General features: G+C 41.6%; 1 protein-coding gene across 1 annotated transcript in view; it reads left to right on the top strand.

Moving 5' to 3' along the window:
* The window catches only part of snx29 (sorting nexin 29), a 200,233-nt gene that overhangs the window by 105,939 nt on the left and 74,491 nt on the right, over positions 1 to 19,803 (top strand). The window contains 1 exon segment of the mRNA XM_034200403.1: positions 9 to 115. Within this exon segment, the coding sequence (XP_034056294.1) occupies positions 9 to 115 (107 nt within the window).

Raw genomic sequence — 19,803 nt, 5'->3', positions numbered from 1 at the left:
GTCTGCAGCTCTGTGTGTGTTGCAGTCGAGTGAAGAGCAGGCCCCCGTCCCGCAGAATAAATCCATGGAGGACATCGAGGAGCTGGCCGCCAGCTACGAGCGCAAACTCATAGAGGTGAGTGATGCCTTTTTTTGAAATGCTTTGTTGTGTATTCGTTTTGAAAAAAGTAAAAGTCACAGTTCTTGAGGGTTGTGAATATTTGGCAGTTTTTAAGTGCACTCACAGCATTTAAATGAACATATCATCATATTGGGAAATGTTTTAACTCACTTTATTGCTTAAAGTTAGATGATGTGTTTGCATACAGATTTGAAGCAGGGGAAAACAGCTAGTGGAACGCCTAGAAAGTTTTCAATGTTTTCTTCGGCCTGATTACTGAAAAGGATATATTTCCCATCTGCATTTCACTCCTTGCATCTCTTTGTGTTATGTATGAACAATGCAATTGAGTACTTAAACCCTCAGCCTCTGATCCACAATGCAAGAAATGATGTCGAGGAAAACAATGTTGTTTGTTTGCAGTCATTTTATTTGTCTGTGGTAACGATTTATTGATGTCAGTGAGCCACCTGGAGCTTGAGAAATACCTCAATTAGCACAAAACACATTGAAAGAAAGAAGGTGTTTTGGTCTGTTGAGGGCCGTGAAGGGAACATTGAGCAGAGAATTGTACTTTCTGCAGCTGCACTGATTCAAACCTCTTATCAGCAACTAGAGATGTTCTCAGAGCAGGTTTTACTGTGGTTGCAGTGCATGATGAAGACCTTTTATAACTGGAAGTTCTGCATGACGGACGGACAATAGGAGGTGTCTCGTGGGAACCGTCCAATGAGAAAGTAGGTTTAACATTAATAAGAAATAATTCCCCCAGTGTGCCAAACTTTGTTTTCACTTATTTGTTTTAATTTTTTTGTATTGAGTCAGGCACAATGAGTTTACATTTATACAGTCAATATTTTTCCCTTTCCCCCCCTCCCCTCCCGGTCCTAGCTAGTAAAGTAAGTAAATAAATAGATACATATATAGGTAAAAATAAAGTAATGTAAAAGATAATATTAAAAGAAAATTAATAGATAAGGAAATAAAGAATAATAACAATAATACACGTACCCATATACTCACATATGTATACCCACATATACACATACACATATACACAATACATGTATATAAAGACAGAAGAAAAAAACGAGAAAAAAAAAAAACACATACATTCGTAGTTCCCCCCTTTCTTCTTAATTTAGTTTAAGTTTAATTTGTTTTCACTTATGTATGCGCATGTATGTGTGCTGCATTTTGAATGGGGCTTACTTATTCATTTTTCCATTTTCTTTGTCATTCTCCATTGGGTTCTCACAGTTGTCGAGTCACTGTCTGATGAATTAAATCTGCCTGTGATGCAGGACGAAGGATTTTCTCATCCCTGATATGTAACAAGTTTTATGGCCGAAATATTGTAAAATGGCTCGGCTAAACCTCATAGAAGAGGGAACCGTTTTAAGGCGGAATTGCCCCAAAAACGAGGTCCTTTCTGTTTTTCTAACCACTTTTCCATAACTTGTTTGGCCTAAGCGTCTCTCACTGTGCATATGGACATTCAAACATGTTTAATTAAGAAACAAAGCTCAAGAAACACCATCTAACTTAGTAAAAACTGTGAAATGCTGACTTTATTTGATGATTTTTCAACAGTCATAAGCATTTAAGCACTTTTAGCAAGATGTGTCATTTGAATAAAAATGCTAAATAAGCACTTAAAGGATCTTGGTTTGTCGGTCATGATCGTTTTTTTTTGTGAACGGACAAATGTTGTTCCACTTTAAATATTGCATCAGGGTGGCTGTGGCTCAGTGGGGAGTATGCTGGACTTCGAATCACGGGGTAGCAAGTTTGAGTCCCACTGCAGTCAGCATGTCGTTGTGTCCCTGAGACACTTCACCCCAAATTGCTCCTGTGGGGATTGTCCACAGTATTGAATGTATGTAAGACGCTTTGGATAAAAGCGTCTAACAAATGACATGTAATGTAATGTAATGTATCAGCATGGAAATGTGGGACGGAATGATCTCCTTTCCTTTGGTAAAGCACGGTCCAGTATATCCTCTGCTAAATGAGATAACAAAGGAAGCATTGAAGCTACTTTCCTATTATTTAGAGAACTTGAGCAGCTTTCATCATGGCTGCCACTTCTTCTGGGTCATTTCCCTCCCTAAGGAACCTTATAAAAACAGAACAGATATGTCTTGCAACAGGAGAGACAGCATGTGGTTATACTTGTCCACCACTCATTTTTCCACCCATCTGGCAGTTGCCTTAATATTCTGCATATGTCTGCAAGCCTTCAGTGTCAGCAGCACCACTGACGGTCCAGATGTGAAGATTCACAGATTTACATGAGCAGCTGTCAGCTGCCTCGCTTCTGAGACAAATATCCGACTCACCAAGTTATTGATTTTTGAAAATGTCACATCGAGTCTCGTTGGACACATAAAGGCCTGCCAGACACAAATAGATATTGGACAGGGCTCAGCCATAATTAACCTGGGAAACACTGTGACCTAGTTCAGCTTCAATACGATGATGCTAATGCAACTTATTGACTTTGACTTTGTTTATATTTGAGAACAATCCCAAGGTGCTCGATGCTCTTTTCCTCCTCTTCTGGTCATGTTTTCTGCTGTGCACAGGGCAGTAAATAGTTTTTGGAAAATAGATCTAAATGAACAGTCAGTAATCCCTTTGACACTAGCCGTGACTTTGGCTTTTCGTTAAGCGTGTCATGATCTGAGTTTTTAGTTAATCAGTTTCCCTTATTTTGTATTAGTATTCTCACCCTGTGTAATGTCTGGCTTATGTACGGTGCACTTCACCAGATTCACCAGATGTGCGAGTGTCTGGATGAGTGGGTATTCTCAACTTAAAGGGGACCTATCATGCAAAATGCACTTTTTTATGTCTTTTATACATAAATATGTGTCCCCGGTGTGTCAGGGAACTCACACAGCGTCAGCAAATAAAACCCTTTCTCTTTTACTCCGCACCCAACTCTTTTAAAAACGGGGGTACAACGAGCGGATACAGATTTACTGCCGATATGACGTAATTTCGGATGGTGGACCCACAGAAAGTTACTATCAGAAACAATGCCTGACGTGTTTTAGACATAATCTGGTCTTTGATTACATTAGCAAGCCTCGCTAACACTCAGAGCTAACCTGTACTGGAGAGCACATGTGTTTAAAAAGCAGGAAATAAAAAAAGAACTCACCTTGTGATAAAGCATTTGAGCTCCATACTGTTTCATAAATAATCCTTGATGTGGTTTAGAACAGGATGGCGTTTTTATCACAGCAGAATTTAACTTTATCGCCGGTAGAATTCTGATCAGGAATTAGCTCCGCCTCCTCTTTTTTTTAAGCTAACGACCCAAAATCCGCGTTTCTCTAACAGGGCTGCAAAAGAGGGGTTTGAGCAGAATGAGGCATGACTACAATGGGGGATCTGTTTGGTATCTTAAGCAAAAAACTTCACAGACATGTTTTGTATAGGTATGGCCCTACAATATATTTTTCCAATATAGCATAATAGGTCCACTTTAATCTTCCTGGTTGTCTGGTCTAAGTGGGTTTTAAAAGCTGTCACAGTAAGAGGCCAGTTGAAATGTGTCCCAAAAGGCCTGAAAAATGAAAGGAGAGACAATGAAATCATAAAAAGTGTTAATGAGTGAAAGGCTGATGGGGATAAAAACAAAGAGGGAAGAAAGACAACTCGAGGGGATGAAGGCGTAAGCATTTTGATCTTCAGCTTTATTGCGTGTTGCTCTTCATTCTCTGTGAGTAATAAAAACAAATTACATAATCCAGTTTACATGTCCACCGAGGTTTCTGCAGAAATGCGTGACACTGATCTGTGGCTCCAGTGAAGGAGGTGGGCAGGAAGTGATGTAACATCGCCTGAACAATGCATTCAAGCTGCTGAAGATACAGCACAGAAACACCTCACTGAACCTGAAGATCACACACTCACCAGCATGTGACCGTTTTTAATTAAATGTAAATTCAATTATGAAACTAAAAATGATAACAGCATGGATTTGTCATTTGGTAGTTATTATTATTGTGTGCCCTTTGTTATCCCCGTTTAAAAAGTATTCCACATTATTTTCTGATGGAGAAAACTAATGTTTGTTGACCACAGCTGACTTTAAATTGACCGGACTTCTTTCTGCGGACTGATATGAATGCACGTAGTCCCTTAATCCTCCTTAGCAATGGGCTGTTCTCCTTAGCAACGGTCTGCTCTCTTTAGCAATAGTCTGTTCTCTTCAGCAACGCTCTATTCTCTTTAGCAATGGTCTGTTTTCCTTAGCAACAGTCTGTTCTCCTTAGCAATGGTATTTTCTCCTTAGCAATGGTCTGTTCTCCTTAGCAACAGTCTGTTCTCCTTAGCAACGGTCTGCTCTCTTAGTAACGGTCTGTTCTCCTTAGCAATGGTCTGCTCTCTTTAGCAATGGTCTGTTCTCCTTAGCAACAGTCTTTTCTCTTTAGAAATGGTCTGTTCTCCTTAGCAACAGTCTGTTCTACTTAGCAACGGTCTGTTCTCCTTAGCAACTTGCTGTTCTCCTTAGCAATAGTCTGTTCTCTTTAGCAACGGTCTGTTCTCTTTAGCAACGGTCTTTTCTCCTTAGCAACAGTCTTCTCTCTTGAAATGGTCTGTTCTCCTTAGCAACAGTCTGTTCTACTTAGCAACGGTCTGTTCTCCTTAGCAACTTGCTGTTCTCCTTCGCAACAGTCTGTTCTCCTTAGCAACGGTCTGGTCTACTTAGCAACAATCTTTTCTCCTTAGCAACAGTCTGTTCTACTTAGCAACAGTCTGTTCTCCTTAGCAGCGGGCTGTTGTTTAGCGAAAAATAAACAACCTGTGGAATGTCCAAATTGACCAATCAGAATGGAGTACTCAACAAAGCCGTATATGGACAATTAAGGGTGTCATAGATATATTGTCACTGTCTTTCAGCTGTTAGAATATCTTTCTAAAATAACAAGAGCAGCCGAAGTGAAGCTGGAGATAATGACAGAGGGAATCCTAGAGAAGGATTTTCAGCTCTGTAAATCTATGAAACAGAGATAAAGGTAAACTCTCCTCAGGCACTTCATAATTGTTTAAATTGTTAACTGTTACCAGCTACCTAATAACCTTTTGACATAAATTAACAGGTTTGTGAGGCTGACCGTTGAGCGGCCCGACCAAGCAAGGAGGCAGAGAATTCAAATATAACCCGGTGTGGGCATTTATTCATCGCTGTGGTACAGGATACACAGCCTCAATATTGCTGCCTAGGTGAACACAGTCACCAGCCACAAGGATCTCACCCACACTACCAGCCTTCACCAAACAGGAAACACAGAGCCTAAATACACACCCACTAATCAGCAATTAGACACAGGTGAGGGGGGAGCAATTAGACACAGGTGGGGGGGAGCAATTAGACACAGGTGGGGGGGAGGAGACAACACAGGGCACCAGGTGAACATAATCAGGAGTAACAGAAAGAACGGGAGGGGGAACTCTTTTCAAAATAAAATACATGTGCAATATACAAGGCCCGAAGCCGTTAGTCCACAGTGACGAAGTTATCTTCGTCACAAGGTTATACAAAGTAATAATGTGTTTAATTTTTTTAATAAATTCAGGCAATTACACTTTCGTCCACCTTTTTAGTTGATGGTTTTTCATTAACATAGTGCAAATAATGACCACTTTGACTCGAGTTCACAAGTACTGTAGGAACTATGACTTCAAAGGTGTTATTATGTACTTTTTCTATTCGAAGGTTGGACATAGATAGAGATTTAGATACCTGTTACTGTAGTACAAACACATTCTATAGACAATTACGGCAACGATCCAACAGAATCGCTTTATGAGATAACATCAATGAGCAAACTATACTGGTATGTTATTGGTCCATTTGGCTCTGTTGCATTGCTTTAATGTTTCAACAATAAAACAATCTGGAAGACATGCACTAATAGGGTTTCTAAAAGGCATTTGCTGTTGTAAAATAATCCTATCAAACCTGTGAAGAGGCATCATGTGAGTCATTAGGAAGCACCTCTTGTTTACATTTAAAAGGCAAGTTCTTGCTCTTGAAATTGGGGCCTTGTTACATTAGTGCTGTAAACTGAGTCTTCTGTTGCTTAAAGGCTGGATCATCCTAACCCAGATTCAGCAGACTGGCATCCATTAAACAAACAACTCTATTAGAAGTCTTGTAACTGTGCAGTTCAAATTACTGCAGATCTTTTTTGTTTTGTTTTCCCATGGTGTATTTTTATATCTGCCGTGTTGTATTGATAAGTAGAGGGAGCTTCTGGAGGAGAGATATGGGTCGAAACCTCCAGTGGGATCAGGGATTCTCCCTTTGATCCACCAGCTCATTAATTAACCATAAACAACATCAAGAACACGAACAACAATTACAAGCCAGCAACTCAGAGTCTCCGCTGTTCAGAGAGTAGATGCTGTTAAAAAAAAGAATATTCGCGATATACCTGTATGATGCCCGTTGTCTTCGCTGTGTAATACAAGTGACTGTGACCCTTAAAAAGACAAAATACTGCATAATACATGCTACTCCTCTCAGGATGAAGCAGGTGAATCTGTTTGAAGTGAGCACAATAGACTTTTTAGGCCTTATCAAATGATCTTTTCACTTGAATTATTGTAAGTAAATATAATGATTTGATAGGACTCTTTTCCTCATAATGCCATCATGCCATCAGTGTTTCAGGTCAAATGTGTGGGCATGTGGATGAATCTAAAAGACCCACACTAGAGTAGAATCATCACACCAGCATTACATCTTAATGTTCCGGGTATATAGCTTTAAAAATGTGTATTTATATTAAAGATATCATCTACTTTCTGTATTGAGCCCAGCAGGGATCAACTCCTGGCAGTATTTAAGGTTTAAAAGTGTGTTCACAACAAGGTAACAACTTACTTTCTTGTTTGTTTTACCAGCTTTGTAATCCGTTTGCTATAAGCCCCAAAACTTTGGATCGCTGTAAATCCTTTCAATGTCAAACGGCACCTAAAATAAAAAAGGGTTGACAATTTTCCCACACAAAACTTGTTGTAAGTCCTTGAGTTCAGAAAAGGGCACCTGCCTGTTTCTAGCCCACCAGTGTTAAATGTGTAACTTGCAGTAGATTTGATCAGCTCTAGCTCGTTGGCTGATTAAGCTAACGCTAGATCTGTTAACTCTTTCTCTGGCTGACTTTTTAATGTCTCCTGGTCACTATGCATAATTGATAAGCAAAGTATTTTCTTTAAGGCCTGAGCAGCCACTGGGACAGAGGAAGCTCTTCTTGGAAACACACTATGTGACATAGCCTTCCCTGTATTTTCACATCAATAATGTTTCCAGCTTACTCGTGTTTAACTTGATAACATACTTCAACATTGAGGCTAAAGCTGTAAACAGGAAATGTTGAATAAAAAAGCAGCATTCTTCTTGCATTGCAGCGTAGAGCTTATAAATTATTAATTTCATTCAGTCTGGCCGCTAAATTATGTTAGCTATAGTTAGCTAGCTAAATGCACTAAGGTTATCGCAATTTCTTTGTTGACAAAACTGCCTCTGGCGGACTTTCTAATGTCTCTAGCTAAAGCTAATCTGACAAACAAGTATCATTTGTAAGAAAAGGATCTCCCTTCACTCTGGTTTACCTCTAAGAAAGTAAATCCTTCTTTTTGTATCTGGAGGAATATGCGGATCTGTTAAACATGGAGCCTTTCTTTAAGGCCTGAGCGGGTCATAGTAAAGCTCTTCTTGGAAACATACTATGAGACATGAGCCGCTTTCACACCAAGTACTTTGCCGTACTTAGTGCCGGCACTTAGTACCCCCATGGCACTAAGTACAGATCGCGTTCACACCGGAATAAGTTGTTAACCAAAAATCGTTTTAAAAATGTGCTATATAAATAAAACCTGATTTGATTTGATTTGAAGTTCCCTGAGGGAAGATTACACAAATGAGCCACTGACGTCACTTCGTCTTCTTCTGCTTTGGGTTTACTGGCAGGCCGCAAACAACTTCACGGCGTATAGTGCCACCCGAAGTCCCCGGCCGGATGTCCCCGGAGTTGGGGAAGACTTCAATAGAAGCTGCTGGGACTCCCAGATACTGTAAATTGCCAGAACGCCGACACCTCCTCATCTCCACCGCTCCCATGTTTTTTTTTGTGTTGCCATAAGTTAGTCTCTCTGCGTTGGTGCGCGGGGCTAATGCTAATGCTAATAATGCTAATGCCAGCAAATACAATGGCGGCTTCACAAAACTTTTCAGAGTTTTACGGGCCGTGGTTTGCAATCCGCCCAGCCAATAGAAATTGGTACTTGTTTCCCCCAGGAGAGTACCACCTCTCTAGCAGGCACTAAATATGGGGGTAAAAGTTCCCTGCACTAAGTACTCTTTTTGGTGTGAACGCAAAATAAAGGGTACTAACGGAACTAAGCGGAAAAAGTACGGGGAAAAGTAATCCGGTATGAACGCGCCTATGGCCTTCACTGTGGGCCTCTTATCCCATAAGTAATGTCTCCACTTAACTCACTTATACCTTGACGTCTACATACCGGATAACATGCTCCAACATTGAGCAGCGTAGAACTTATTGATTATTTATTTCATTCAGTTTTACTGCTTTGTTTACATATTCTTTCGGTTTGTATTTTCAAACTGTATTTTGGGTAACATTGGCCAACCAAGAATATCATCCAGGGCTCACAGAGGGAAAATACTACAGTAGATGTTTATGTTAATACACCACTGTATACAATGTAATATAGACATTTTTACATATGAATTGTTGTTATACAGTATCTTTTAGTACAATGTGGATGTTTTGCTCCATTTATTTTGTTTATATAAATATATTTCTTTACATTTGTTGCTTTATTTGTATTTGTATTGTATTTAATTGTATTCTAAAGTTGAGCAACAGGTTTTTTTAATTGTTGTAGTTTTTTTGAATATTTTCTCTAAGCCGATATATTGATTTAGTGATGTGCTCCTTGTTTTAGTGTTTGGAAATGTTCCTTGTGCGAACACTTGCCCACGGATTTTGATCAACCTTTGCAAAGGTGCGCCAAATTTATTTTCTCAAGATAATCAGACCAGACTTTTTGGAGAGCGTGTTAAAGAGACAGGTGCCTAAATGGAGCGTGGGTGATTTAAAGTATTCAAGCAGACAGTATGAGAGCATTTTTTGAACATTAAAGCATGTAAACCACGGCAGAACCAATAGAAATGTTAGCTCTGATAAGACAGGACTGTTCAACTAACCTATTTCTGATCTTTTGGCATCATGGAAGCAGGTTCATTCACAAATAAGTGAAAACATGTGCTACCATTTATCAATAGCTACCAGCTGACTGTCATTTAACACGCTATCTTCACACTAGCAAAGTCCTGTCAGTATATATTAAAATTCAGACTCCTGATGCTGAAAGGGACTACTTTCGGAATGTAAACCTAATCTTAATCTGTCCCAACACTTCTGGCACCCGCAGCCCGGCAGAACATGCACTAAGAGAGGGCTTTAGTTCCTCACTGTTCATCCGGGTGTGATGACAACACCCCGGAATTAAAGCTGACAGACTCTACTTTAACATTGTCATCACTGCTGCCTTTCAAGGTAATATTACTGCTCACCCAAAAAGACATGTATGATCCAAGCGCTGGTGGAGCTCTCTGTGGTGCAGCAGCGACAAAGAGCTCCAGATTTAGCCTCTTTTTATAAACCATTTCTGTCTTTTTCTATTGGTCCATCTGCCGCTCTCATGCGCTCTCACACTTCCTAACTCATCTCTCTTTGTATCTCTTTTTTCACCTCGGTGCAGAGTGGACGGCACAGCTTGTGATGTCTATATCGGGCCTTTCTCACCCTCTTTTATCTATCTTGTTTTCCGTCTCTCAGCCGTGCGTCTTCCTGCAGCAGCTGTGTTGAAGTGAGTCAGAAACGCACAGATAGAGACGCTACTTTTAGATTAACAGAGCCGCCCAGAATTGGCTATTTTCCGGGTGACGTTTCGCCCAGTTTAAAGGTCCCCTATTATACTGTTTTTCATCAATATATTATAGGTCTTAGATATATCCAGAACCTGTCTCTGATTGGCTGAAACACCAAACAGATCATTGCAGCATTACCCATAATCCCCTCTGTTTCAGCCCTGTTTCCAAAGTGCTGATTCTCTGTCTGTTACTTTAGATGAAAATAAGGAGCCCCTCCCCACGCCCCTCTGAGAGACATTTGGTTACAAATAACTCAATGGAGCTCTAGGAGGAGATTCAGCTGATAAGGGGGGGGGGGGGGGGGGGTTACCTTGGTTGCTGATTGGCTAATGGTTACACAAGACAAAACATCGTTATGACATCACAAAGTGGCCAAAATCTGATCAGCTCATTTTCAGACAGGTTTTTATAGAAATGGATCAAAAAGAGAGAGAATCTTTGTTCCTGAAACTTTCAGAGTCTCTTTCCACAGAGGGGACACATGTTGATGTAGAAGAGACATGAAGAAGAGGGGACACGTGTTGATGTAGAAGAGACATGAAGAAGAGGGGACACATGTTGATGTAGAAGAGACATGAAGAAGAGGGGGACACATGTTGATGTAGAAGAGACATGAAGAAGAGGGGACACATGTTGATGTAGAAGAGACATGAAGAAGAGGGGACACATGTTGATGTAGAAGAGACATGAAGAAGAGGGGACACATGTTGATGTAGAAGAGACATGAAGAAGAGAGGACACATGTTGATGTAGAAGAGACATGAAGAAGAGGGGACACATGTTGATGTAGAAGAGACATGGAGAAGAGGGGACACATGTTGATGTAGAAGAGACACGAAGAAGAGGGGACACATGTTGATGTAGAAGAGACATGAAGAAGAGGGGACACATGTTGATGTAGAAGAGACATGAAGAAGAGGGGACACATGTTGATGTAGAAGAGACATGAAGAAGAAGGGACACATGTTGATGCAGAAGAGACATGAAGAAGAGGGGACACATGCTGATGTAGAAGAGACATGAAGAAAGAGGGGACACATGTTGATGTAGAAGAGACATGAAGAAGAGGGGACACATGTTGATGTAGAAGAGACATGAAGAAGAGGGGACACATGTTGATGTAGAAGAGACATGAAGAAGAGGGGACACATGTTGATGTAGAAGAGACATGAAGAAGAGGGGACACATGTTGATGTAGAAGAGACATGAAGAAGAGGGGACACATGTTGATGTAGAAGAGACATGAAGAAGAGGGGACACATGTTGATGTAGAAGAGACATGAAGAAGAGGGGACACATGCTGATGTAGAAGAGACATGAAGAAGAGGGGACACATGTTGATGTAGGAGAGACATGGAGAAGAGGGGACACACGTTGATGAAGAAGAGACATGAAGAAGAGGGGACACATGTTGATGTAGGAGAGACATGAAGAAGAGGGGACACATGTTGATGTAGAAGAGACATGAAAAAGTGGATTTTGCATAATAGAGGACCTTTAAAATGTTAAAATGAACTTTTGATGCCCTGCGACTGGGCCTCCCGTCTGCCAGGAATGAAAAAAGATGTTCCTTTAAGTTATGATGTCCCTGCCCACTATGAAAAGGTCTCAGTTGTAATACTAGCACTAACAACCAGAACATGAACATGATAACCCCATGCGGTCTTTTGGGAAACACTGCAGTTGAATTGGAAAGGAGACAAACCCCATGATTACATTTTGAAGAAGAATTTTTCATCAGAAAGAATGAAATACAGTTTGGACTGCGGTTAGGGGAGCATGTGGAAACAGAATGATGGATTGATATGTTAGACTGAAGGAAAAGGGCTATCTTTTCATCTGGGATTCATTCTGCATGTCATCCCTTCTTTTTTAATACACTTTCTCGGTTTCTTAACTTTTAGATACCAGCAACAATATCTAAAAATGTATCGTGGGGAGATCATTGACGTTTGTATCTATGCTAATCAATGACTATGCTCAAGGACACCTCATGGTTAACAGTTATTTCATAATTTCTAAATGAATCCAGCAATTATTTTTATTTTTAAAACTGTTTATTTTCATTTGAACAAATCAAGACAAGAGATATCGTGACATAGGTCGTTTTCATTCAAATGACAGATGGTTACATGACAAAGCAAAGTATAATTAATAATTAAATAAAGCAAATCCAGTATAAATTGAAATAATTAAGTAAATAATATAAATAAATACACACTGGGAAATAAAAATAAATAAAGTCAAATCAAATAAATACTAATGAAAGCATTTTACACGGGGACTGATATCTTTGGCACAGCAGGATCAGATACACAGGGACTTCTTCCATAGTATTCATCTAAAGTTCGGTTCATTTTCAACAACCCTCTTCAACCAGCGATACATCCAGCATTTCAACAATAGCCTAAAAATAGTCTGTCGCAGTATCAGAAATCTTTTATTAACCCGCAGCGGACTATTTACTGCGTTACAGCTGCAACGCTACAATGCAGGTAAAAAGCAAAAGACCATACGAGTTGACTTTCATATTAAATAAAAAGGTAGTTCATTTTAAAAGGCATTTTTCATAATAAAAAAACTGACATCTAAAGAAAAGTGAGGTCTAATTTTGAGCCAGGGTATCTGCAGATTATTCCATAATTTTTCATTTCATGATTTGTTGAATTTAGGCGTGAAACGAGTAGAATAAATAAAAAAAAATTAAAAACTCATCAACGCCATCTTGCCGTAAGGGAGCCTGAAGGGACAATTGAGTGAGATTGAACTCTGCTTTGTTTGGGAGGAAGAGGGAGACACCTGAGTGTTTGGGAGAATATACAAGTGATGTGTTTATCAAACCGTACATTAGTACTCTTCCTGTTGCTGCGTGTGTTTTGTTCTTTAAACACAGAACCATGCCCTTGTTGAGTTCATGCATTTCTCTTGGCTTATCACCATAGCAGCGAATACAAGACACACACATATTTTCTGTCTGTGACCTTCAATTTCCTCTTATCGTCCAACTCTTGTTGTCCTCTCCTTAACTCTTGTTTGTCCTTTTGAACTTTTACGTGTTTTCATATTCTCCCCCTTCTCCTGACCTCATTTCTCCTCGGCATAATATTTCCAGTCTAAATAAGGTTATTGGGTTTTGGGTCAGTTGTAATAACTCCAACGTGTGTGTGTGTGTGTGTGTGTGTGTGTGTGTGTGTGTGTGTGTGTGTGTGTGTGTGTGTGTGTGTGTGTGTGTGTGTGTGTGTGTGTGTGTGTGTGTGTGTGTGTGTGTGTGTGTGTGTGTGTGTGTGTGTGTGTGTGTGTGTGTGTGTGTGTGTGTGTGTGTGTGTGTGTGTGTGTGTGTGTGTGTGTGTGTGTGTGTGTGTGTGTGTGTGTGTGTGGTCAGCTGAGATGGCTCCAGCAGTGCGACAGTTGCATCAAACTAAACCCTGCAGGCCACAGTAAGCGTCTGATAGAAAACAACTATTTGCTTCGCTGCTCTGCTGTCATATCGGGTACACATTTGTTTTTGCAGCCATATATAAAACATGGAATCCTCTTTGCTATGCAGCTGTTGTTGTGTAGGGGACATTTTATTTTTCTTCAATATATGATTTGTTCTGTTGGTTCAACAAAATAAAATGTGACTTTCTATTTGTTTTTTATTGGCACATGAAATAAACAATACCAATGTGTCTTTATTACTTAGTGTAACTACCATAGAAAGCTAAGTCTACTGCAGAGCATACAATAAGTTCATACAATGTGTCATTATTAATCATGTGGGGGTCGGATCTTTCACACTGTAGTGTAGACAATTACATTTAAGAAGAGAAATGGCCATTAAAAAAGATTTATGAACAGAGAAATGGAAAAAGGGTTACAGTATTTTTCTTCGCTTACGAATGGCCCCGCCCGGGGGCGTTTCTATGCGGTGCTGTATGAGAGAGGTGCGCCCTGGCAGCGGAGAGAACACGTCGGCAAACTGCCTTTGCAACGAAGCAACGTCTGCTCTCTGGCCCGGTGAGAGATTGTCGCCACAACAGACCGGGGCTAATTTGTTGCTTTTAATGACCTCCGGTCCCAACTCATCTCTCTCAATCACCGTGGTGGCCAGAGAAACAGACGCCACCTCCCTCCATGCTTTCAGGAGGTTAAGGTGGTAAATCTGTGTTGCTCCCCCCCTGGCAGAACGCACCACCTCATAATCTACGTCCCCCACTCGTTGTGTGACCACGAAGGGTCCTTGCCACTTGGCGAGTAGTTTAGAGCTAGAGGATGGGAGTAATACAAGCACTTTATCTCCCGGTGAAAATTGTCTCAGTTTCGACCCTCTGTTGTACAGGCGCTGCTGACGTTCCTGGGCCTGGAGCAAATTCTCCCGTGATATCTTCCCCAGTGAGTGGAGTTTTGCTCGCAGGTCCATAACGTACTGTATTTCATTTTTACTGGTGCTTGGACCCTCCTCCCAGTTTTCCTTAACTAGGTCCAAAACACCCCGGGGCTTCCTACCAAATAACAGCTCAAAGGGAGAAAATCCCGTGGAGGACTGGGGCACCTGCAAACAACAGAAGATCTAGCCATTTATCCCAATTACGACTATCTTCGTGAACGAACTTACGAACCATGTTCTTTAGTGTTTTGTTTAACCGTTCCACCAGGCCGTCGGTCTGCGGATGGTAAACACTAGTCCGTATTGAATGGATGCCCAGTAGTTCATACAGCTCGCGTAGTGTGCGTGACATAAACTGTGTGCCCTGGTCAGTCAGGATCTCTTTCGGGATCCCGACTCGGGAGATAATGTGAAACAGTGACTGCGCGACGCTCGGGATATCGCGTCGCATAATCCACTCGGACTAGTACAAAGCGATATCCCTGTGCACTCTGGTCTAATGGCCCGATGAGGTCCATACCAACTCTCTCAAAAGGCACCTCAATCAATGGTAACGGGCGCAAAGGCGCTCTGGGGATGGCCGGCGGGTTAACCAGCTGACATTCATGGCAAGATGCACACCACCGCTTCACATCTGCGCGAATGCCCGGCCAATAAAATCAGGCCATTATCCGGTGTAGTGATTTGTCGTACCTTAGGTACACATTGCTGGAGATTCTACTTTTGGCGATTGCATGTATGCTTCAACGCGGATACAAGCGGCCGAGATGGGTTTTCTCCGCAGGGTGGCTGGTGTCTCCCTTAGGGATAAGGTGAGAAGTTCGGTCATCAGGGAGGGACTCGGAGTTGAGCCGCTCCTCCTTCGCGTCGAAAGGAGCCAGTTGAGGTGGTTCGGGCACCTAGTTAGGATGCCACCTGGGCGCCTCCCTAGGGAGGTGTTCCAGGCACGTCCAGCTGGGAAGAGACCAAGGGGTAGACCTAGGACCAGGTGGAGGGATTATATCTCTTCGCTGGCCTGGGAGCGCCTTGGGATCCCCCAGTCAGAGCTGGTTGATGTCGCCAGGGAAAAGAAAGTTTGGGGCTCTCTGCTGGAACTGCTACCCCCGCGACCCGACCACGGATAAGCGGGTGAAGATGGATGGATGGATGGATGTATGCTTCAAAATCTTAAAGGTGGTTTCAATATGTGCAGATAATCCTGTTGAACAAAGCGTATCATCTTCATAAATATGTGTTTGTGCCACAGAGAATATTTCTGCAATAAATCAATGGAAGCATCTCATTGGCTTATCTGGTTTGGCCTTCGAACAATATCAATGTATTGCTCCCATGACCGTTGATGACGAGTGTGTCTGTGTGATTGTTTATCACTCCTGAGAAGCAGGTGACAATTTGTAAGGTTGCCTCTGTGTGAATGTGTGTTAATGGATACAACTTGAAGTGCTTTGAGGGGTCGTAAAGACTGAAACAAGCGCTACATAAATGCGGTCCATTTACTATTTACTACCATTTCCGGTAGTGTTCACCATATTCTGTTCACTTCAGCTTCAGATCAGTAACAGTAGGACGCTGTTTGTAGCTCCATGTCTTACAGTACTAGTGTAGACCCACTGTATCCCAAAGCAGACACCATCGTCCTGTCAGCTTGAGTTTCGCTGTCAGGTTCATTGTGATGTTTTTATAGTTTCACCCTGAAAGCTTTTCAACTTGAAACCGCAGCGGGCTTGACGGATATTGTAAGCTAGTCCATCACCTTCAGGAGTAACAAGTTCCTGTTCAGGTTGTGAGTGTCAGGAAATAAGAGTTTGACGCACACACACACACACACACACACACACACACACACACACACACACACACACACGCCCCGCGCAGCCTTCAATGCACTTTTCCTGTTAGGAATAAAATCATCCCTCTCGCCTGTTATTATTTGTCTGACATGATATGTGGATCCCTTTTTAAAGTCAGTCGTTTGTTACCTTTGTGTTTTTTGTGTGTCTTTGTTGTTTAAATGTTATACTCCACCCAACTGACTGTGCCCCTAAGCTGCACCTTCAGCTGTCTCCATAACAAATTCATACCGCTCTGATCTCTCTTTTCCTCGTTTATTTAGCTTTGTTTTGATTTCTGCAGCGGCTAAAAAGCCGCGTCCTGCAGATATTCATCGGCCGATTGCATGTAAGGGTCCAGGCATGAGCAAACGAGCGCTGAACGCTGGCTGTGCACCCTAATCATACTTGCCAACCCTCCCGATTTTTGCGGGAGACTCCCAATTTCATTGCCCTCTCCCGGTTTCATATTTCTCCCGCATTTCTGACAAAATCAGATTTACTCAGGACTGTTTCCACTCGGACTTTAATACAGCTACACCATTGTTTGGTTTCCATGGTAGCGCGTCTCTTTAATAGCGCGCAACTGAAAGTCAGAGGGTGAGGAAGATAGTCACAGAAAACAGAATCGACTCAACTCGACCCTCTGCTCACTCCTTTCCTCCAGCCCACACATATGCACAGGTGCTACAGGCCGCAAGGCAGTGCACTTAGAACTACAATAAGCATGTTAATGTTAATCTAATACAGCTCCGGCGATCCACTATTCCCCCCCCCCCTGTGGTGGTTTTGAAATCCTCCCGATTTCTGTGGTCTCAAGGTTGGCAAGTATGACCCTAATGACCTACGTTAATATCAGAGAGGGCGAACTTGTTTAAACAAATTGGCAACGCTAGCACACACAGCCTAATATGGAGCACTATGCTGTGTGTAGAATTAACACACAGCACACACACACACACACACACACACACACACACACACATACACACACACACACACACACACACACACACACACACACACACACACACACACACACACACACACACACACACACACACACACACACACACACACATACACACACACACACACACACACACACAAGCGTGCCACACCGGAGAATGGCAAACTGATTAACTCCCTCTCACTGAGAATTAATTGGGTTTCTTCACACTTAAAATTAATTCCCTCTTTTATAATGTTCTATTTAAGAGTCGTGCTGGATACATAATAAGAGGTGTGGGATGACGTGGAGTGTTTAAGAGTGGACTTCCTGAGTGGAAAATGACACAGACTTGATTTAATTTAGTAAAGCCTCTTATTGTTATGTTGCCGTCTTTTTGTTTTGTATGGTTTTTTGTACTTACTTTTGTCCCTTTTGACCTTGTTTTGTGGTCGCTTTGTGTCTCTTTGGAGTCGCTTTGTGTCTCTTTGTGTCTCTTTGAGTCGCTTTGTGGTCTCTTTGTGTCTCTTTGTAGTCGCTTTGTGTTTCTTAGTCGTTGTTTTAAGCTTTTCACAGTTGTTATAGGTCTCTTTGCAGTTTTCTTGCATCTCGGTAGTTTTGTTTTTCCTCTTTTTAGTCACATAGATACTTAAAGGTGCATGTCAGGTACATCAAAAAGCGTTATCTATGAAATCAGCTGCCAGAGATTTTAGGTCTTCCAAAAACTCCCAGACTTGTTGTATTTCATTTACTTTATACTTTGGGCGTGTTATTGCCTTTAGAGCTCAGGTAGTGTTTGACAGTAGAGAGATTTAACAGCCGTCCTGGGGACACACACGTCATTATTCACTATCGCTAAGCTGCAGTTAAACAGTAATATTCAGAAGTAAAGTCACCCTAAATCAGTGCTTCTCAAAGTGTGGTCCGCGGACCACTGGGGGTCCGTGAGCGCCCCCTAGTGGTCCGTGAGTATATCGGTAAAATTTCACATTTGAAATTAATTAATTAATTAAAGTTTTTCGCACTCTCGCGGGAATATCTCCGCAATGGAGCGAGCTTAAGTTTCACTTTCGATTGCATAATATAGCCCAGATAAACACCTTCGTCACACATGTGGCCACTTGTTTGTACCATTTTCAGGCAATTTGTAAAAACCGATGTGTTTTTGGACATTTGTGGAGTTAGGTGGTCCGCGAGTGTTTTTTTATTGGTTAAGTGGTCCTTGGTATGAAAAAGTTTGAGAAACACTGCTCTAGATCAAAGTAAAAACGTCCTACAGCAGCTGTTGTGTTGATGAAGGTAATGAAGAGAAAGTATTTATTACAAGACGCTCCATTAAATAGTGTTATTATATAGAAATGGTGGTCATTATCGTTATTTTTGGTATGATTACTACTCATCTCTGGGACCGGTTGAAAACTTTATTTGATTCACAGCATTGAGTTAATTGTTTCTCATATTCAAGTTGTGTATTGTTTGCGTATTTAACATCCTCTCTCAGTCCTCCGCATGTGTTTTAGTTTCTGTTTATTTGAATTCGACAGATTAATTTATGCAGTGAACACCTTAGCTTGTCTCAAAACCTTCAGTTGAATATAAACAAAACATTTCGGCGACAGTTTATTGAGGCATTGTTAAATGAGACAATGTCTGTTCAAGCAACATTTGAGCATCTCCACTGATTATTATATTTTATTATATCTCTCAGTCATGTGTAATGCCTGTTGTGAAAACAAAAAATCCCAATTTGGGAACTATAACGTTTCGATCTAGGATAATTAGGTCTTTAGAGTCTGCTACACTATACACAAATATGCCAACAACCCTCTGATTGGTTAAATATTGATATATATATATTACCTTTTCAAACAGAGTTACAAAGTGCTTCCAAATAAATAAAAAACACACATAAGCCTCCTCCTCCTCCTCCTCCTCCTCCTCCTCCTCCTCCTCCTCCTCCTCCTCCTCCTCCTCCTCCTCCTCCTCCTCTCCTCCTCCTCCTCCTCCTCCTCCTCCTCCTCCTCCATCATATCAGTGTGTGGCAGTGAATCAGTTAACGTATGAAGGTCTGTGCAGAGCGGCTGTGACAGCAGGTGTCCTCCAAACAGCTCACTGTGTGTCACAGCTGTCAGTCTGCTGACAGAGACCTGTCCACACTGTCCAGCATCGTTAGGCAGACATGCTTACACACACACACACACACACACACACACACACACACACACACACACACACTCAGAAAAAAGCGTAGCCATATTTCCATGAGCACACACCACGTCAAGGTTAGTTAGCGCTGATGAAAATTGATTATCAGACTGGCAGGGGTCTGACTGTTTCAGATATTAACTGGTCTCCCTCCTCCTCACCCTCTCTCCCCCACACCCCCCTCTCTGTCAGGGTTTCCCAGTATCTGTCCTGCTGTCAGCATCCATCACATCCACACACTGATCACCTGGAGCGCTTCTGCCATTTGTGTGAAAACCACATATTTTTGTTCATAATGTTCCTAGCTATACGTAATATGTCTACATGTTTTTTTTATAGTTCTGTTTTTGATAATGATGTTCTACAGCA

This window comes from Gymnodraco acuticeps, unplaced genomic scaffold, assembly GCF_902827175.1.
Source record: "Gymnodraco acuticeps unplaced genomic scaffold, fGymAcu1.1, whole genome shotgun sequence".
In the NCBI taxonomy this organism is placed as follows: domain Eukaryota; kingdom Metazoa; phylum Chordata; class Actinopteri; order Perciformes; family Bathydraconidae; genus Gymnodraco; species Gymnodraco acuticeps.
The sequence above is the reverse complement of the archived record's forward strand: the minus strand, read 5'-3'. Positions and strand labels throughout refer to the sequence as shown.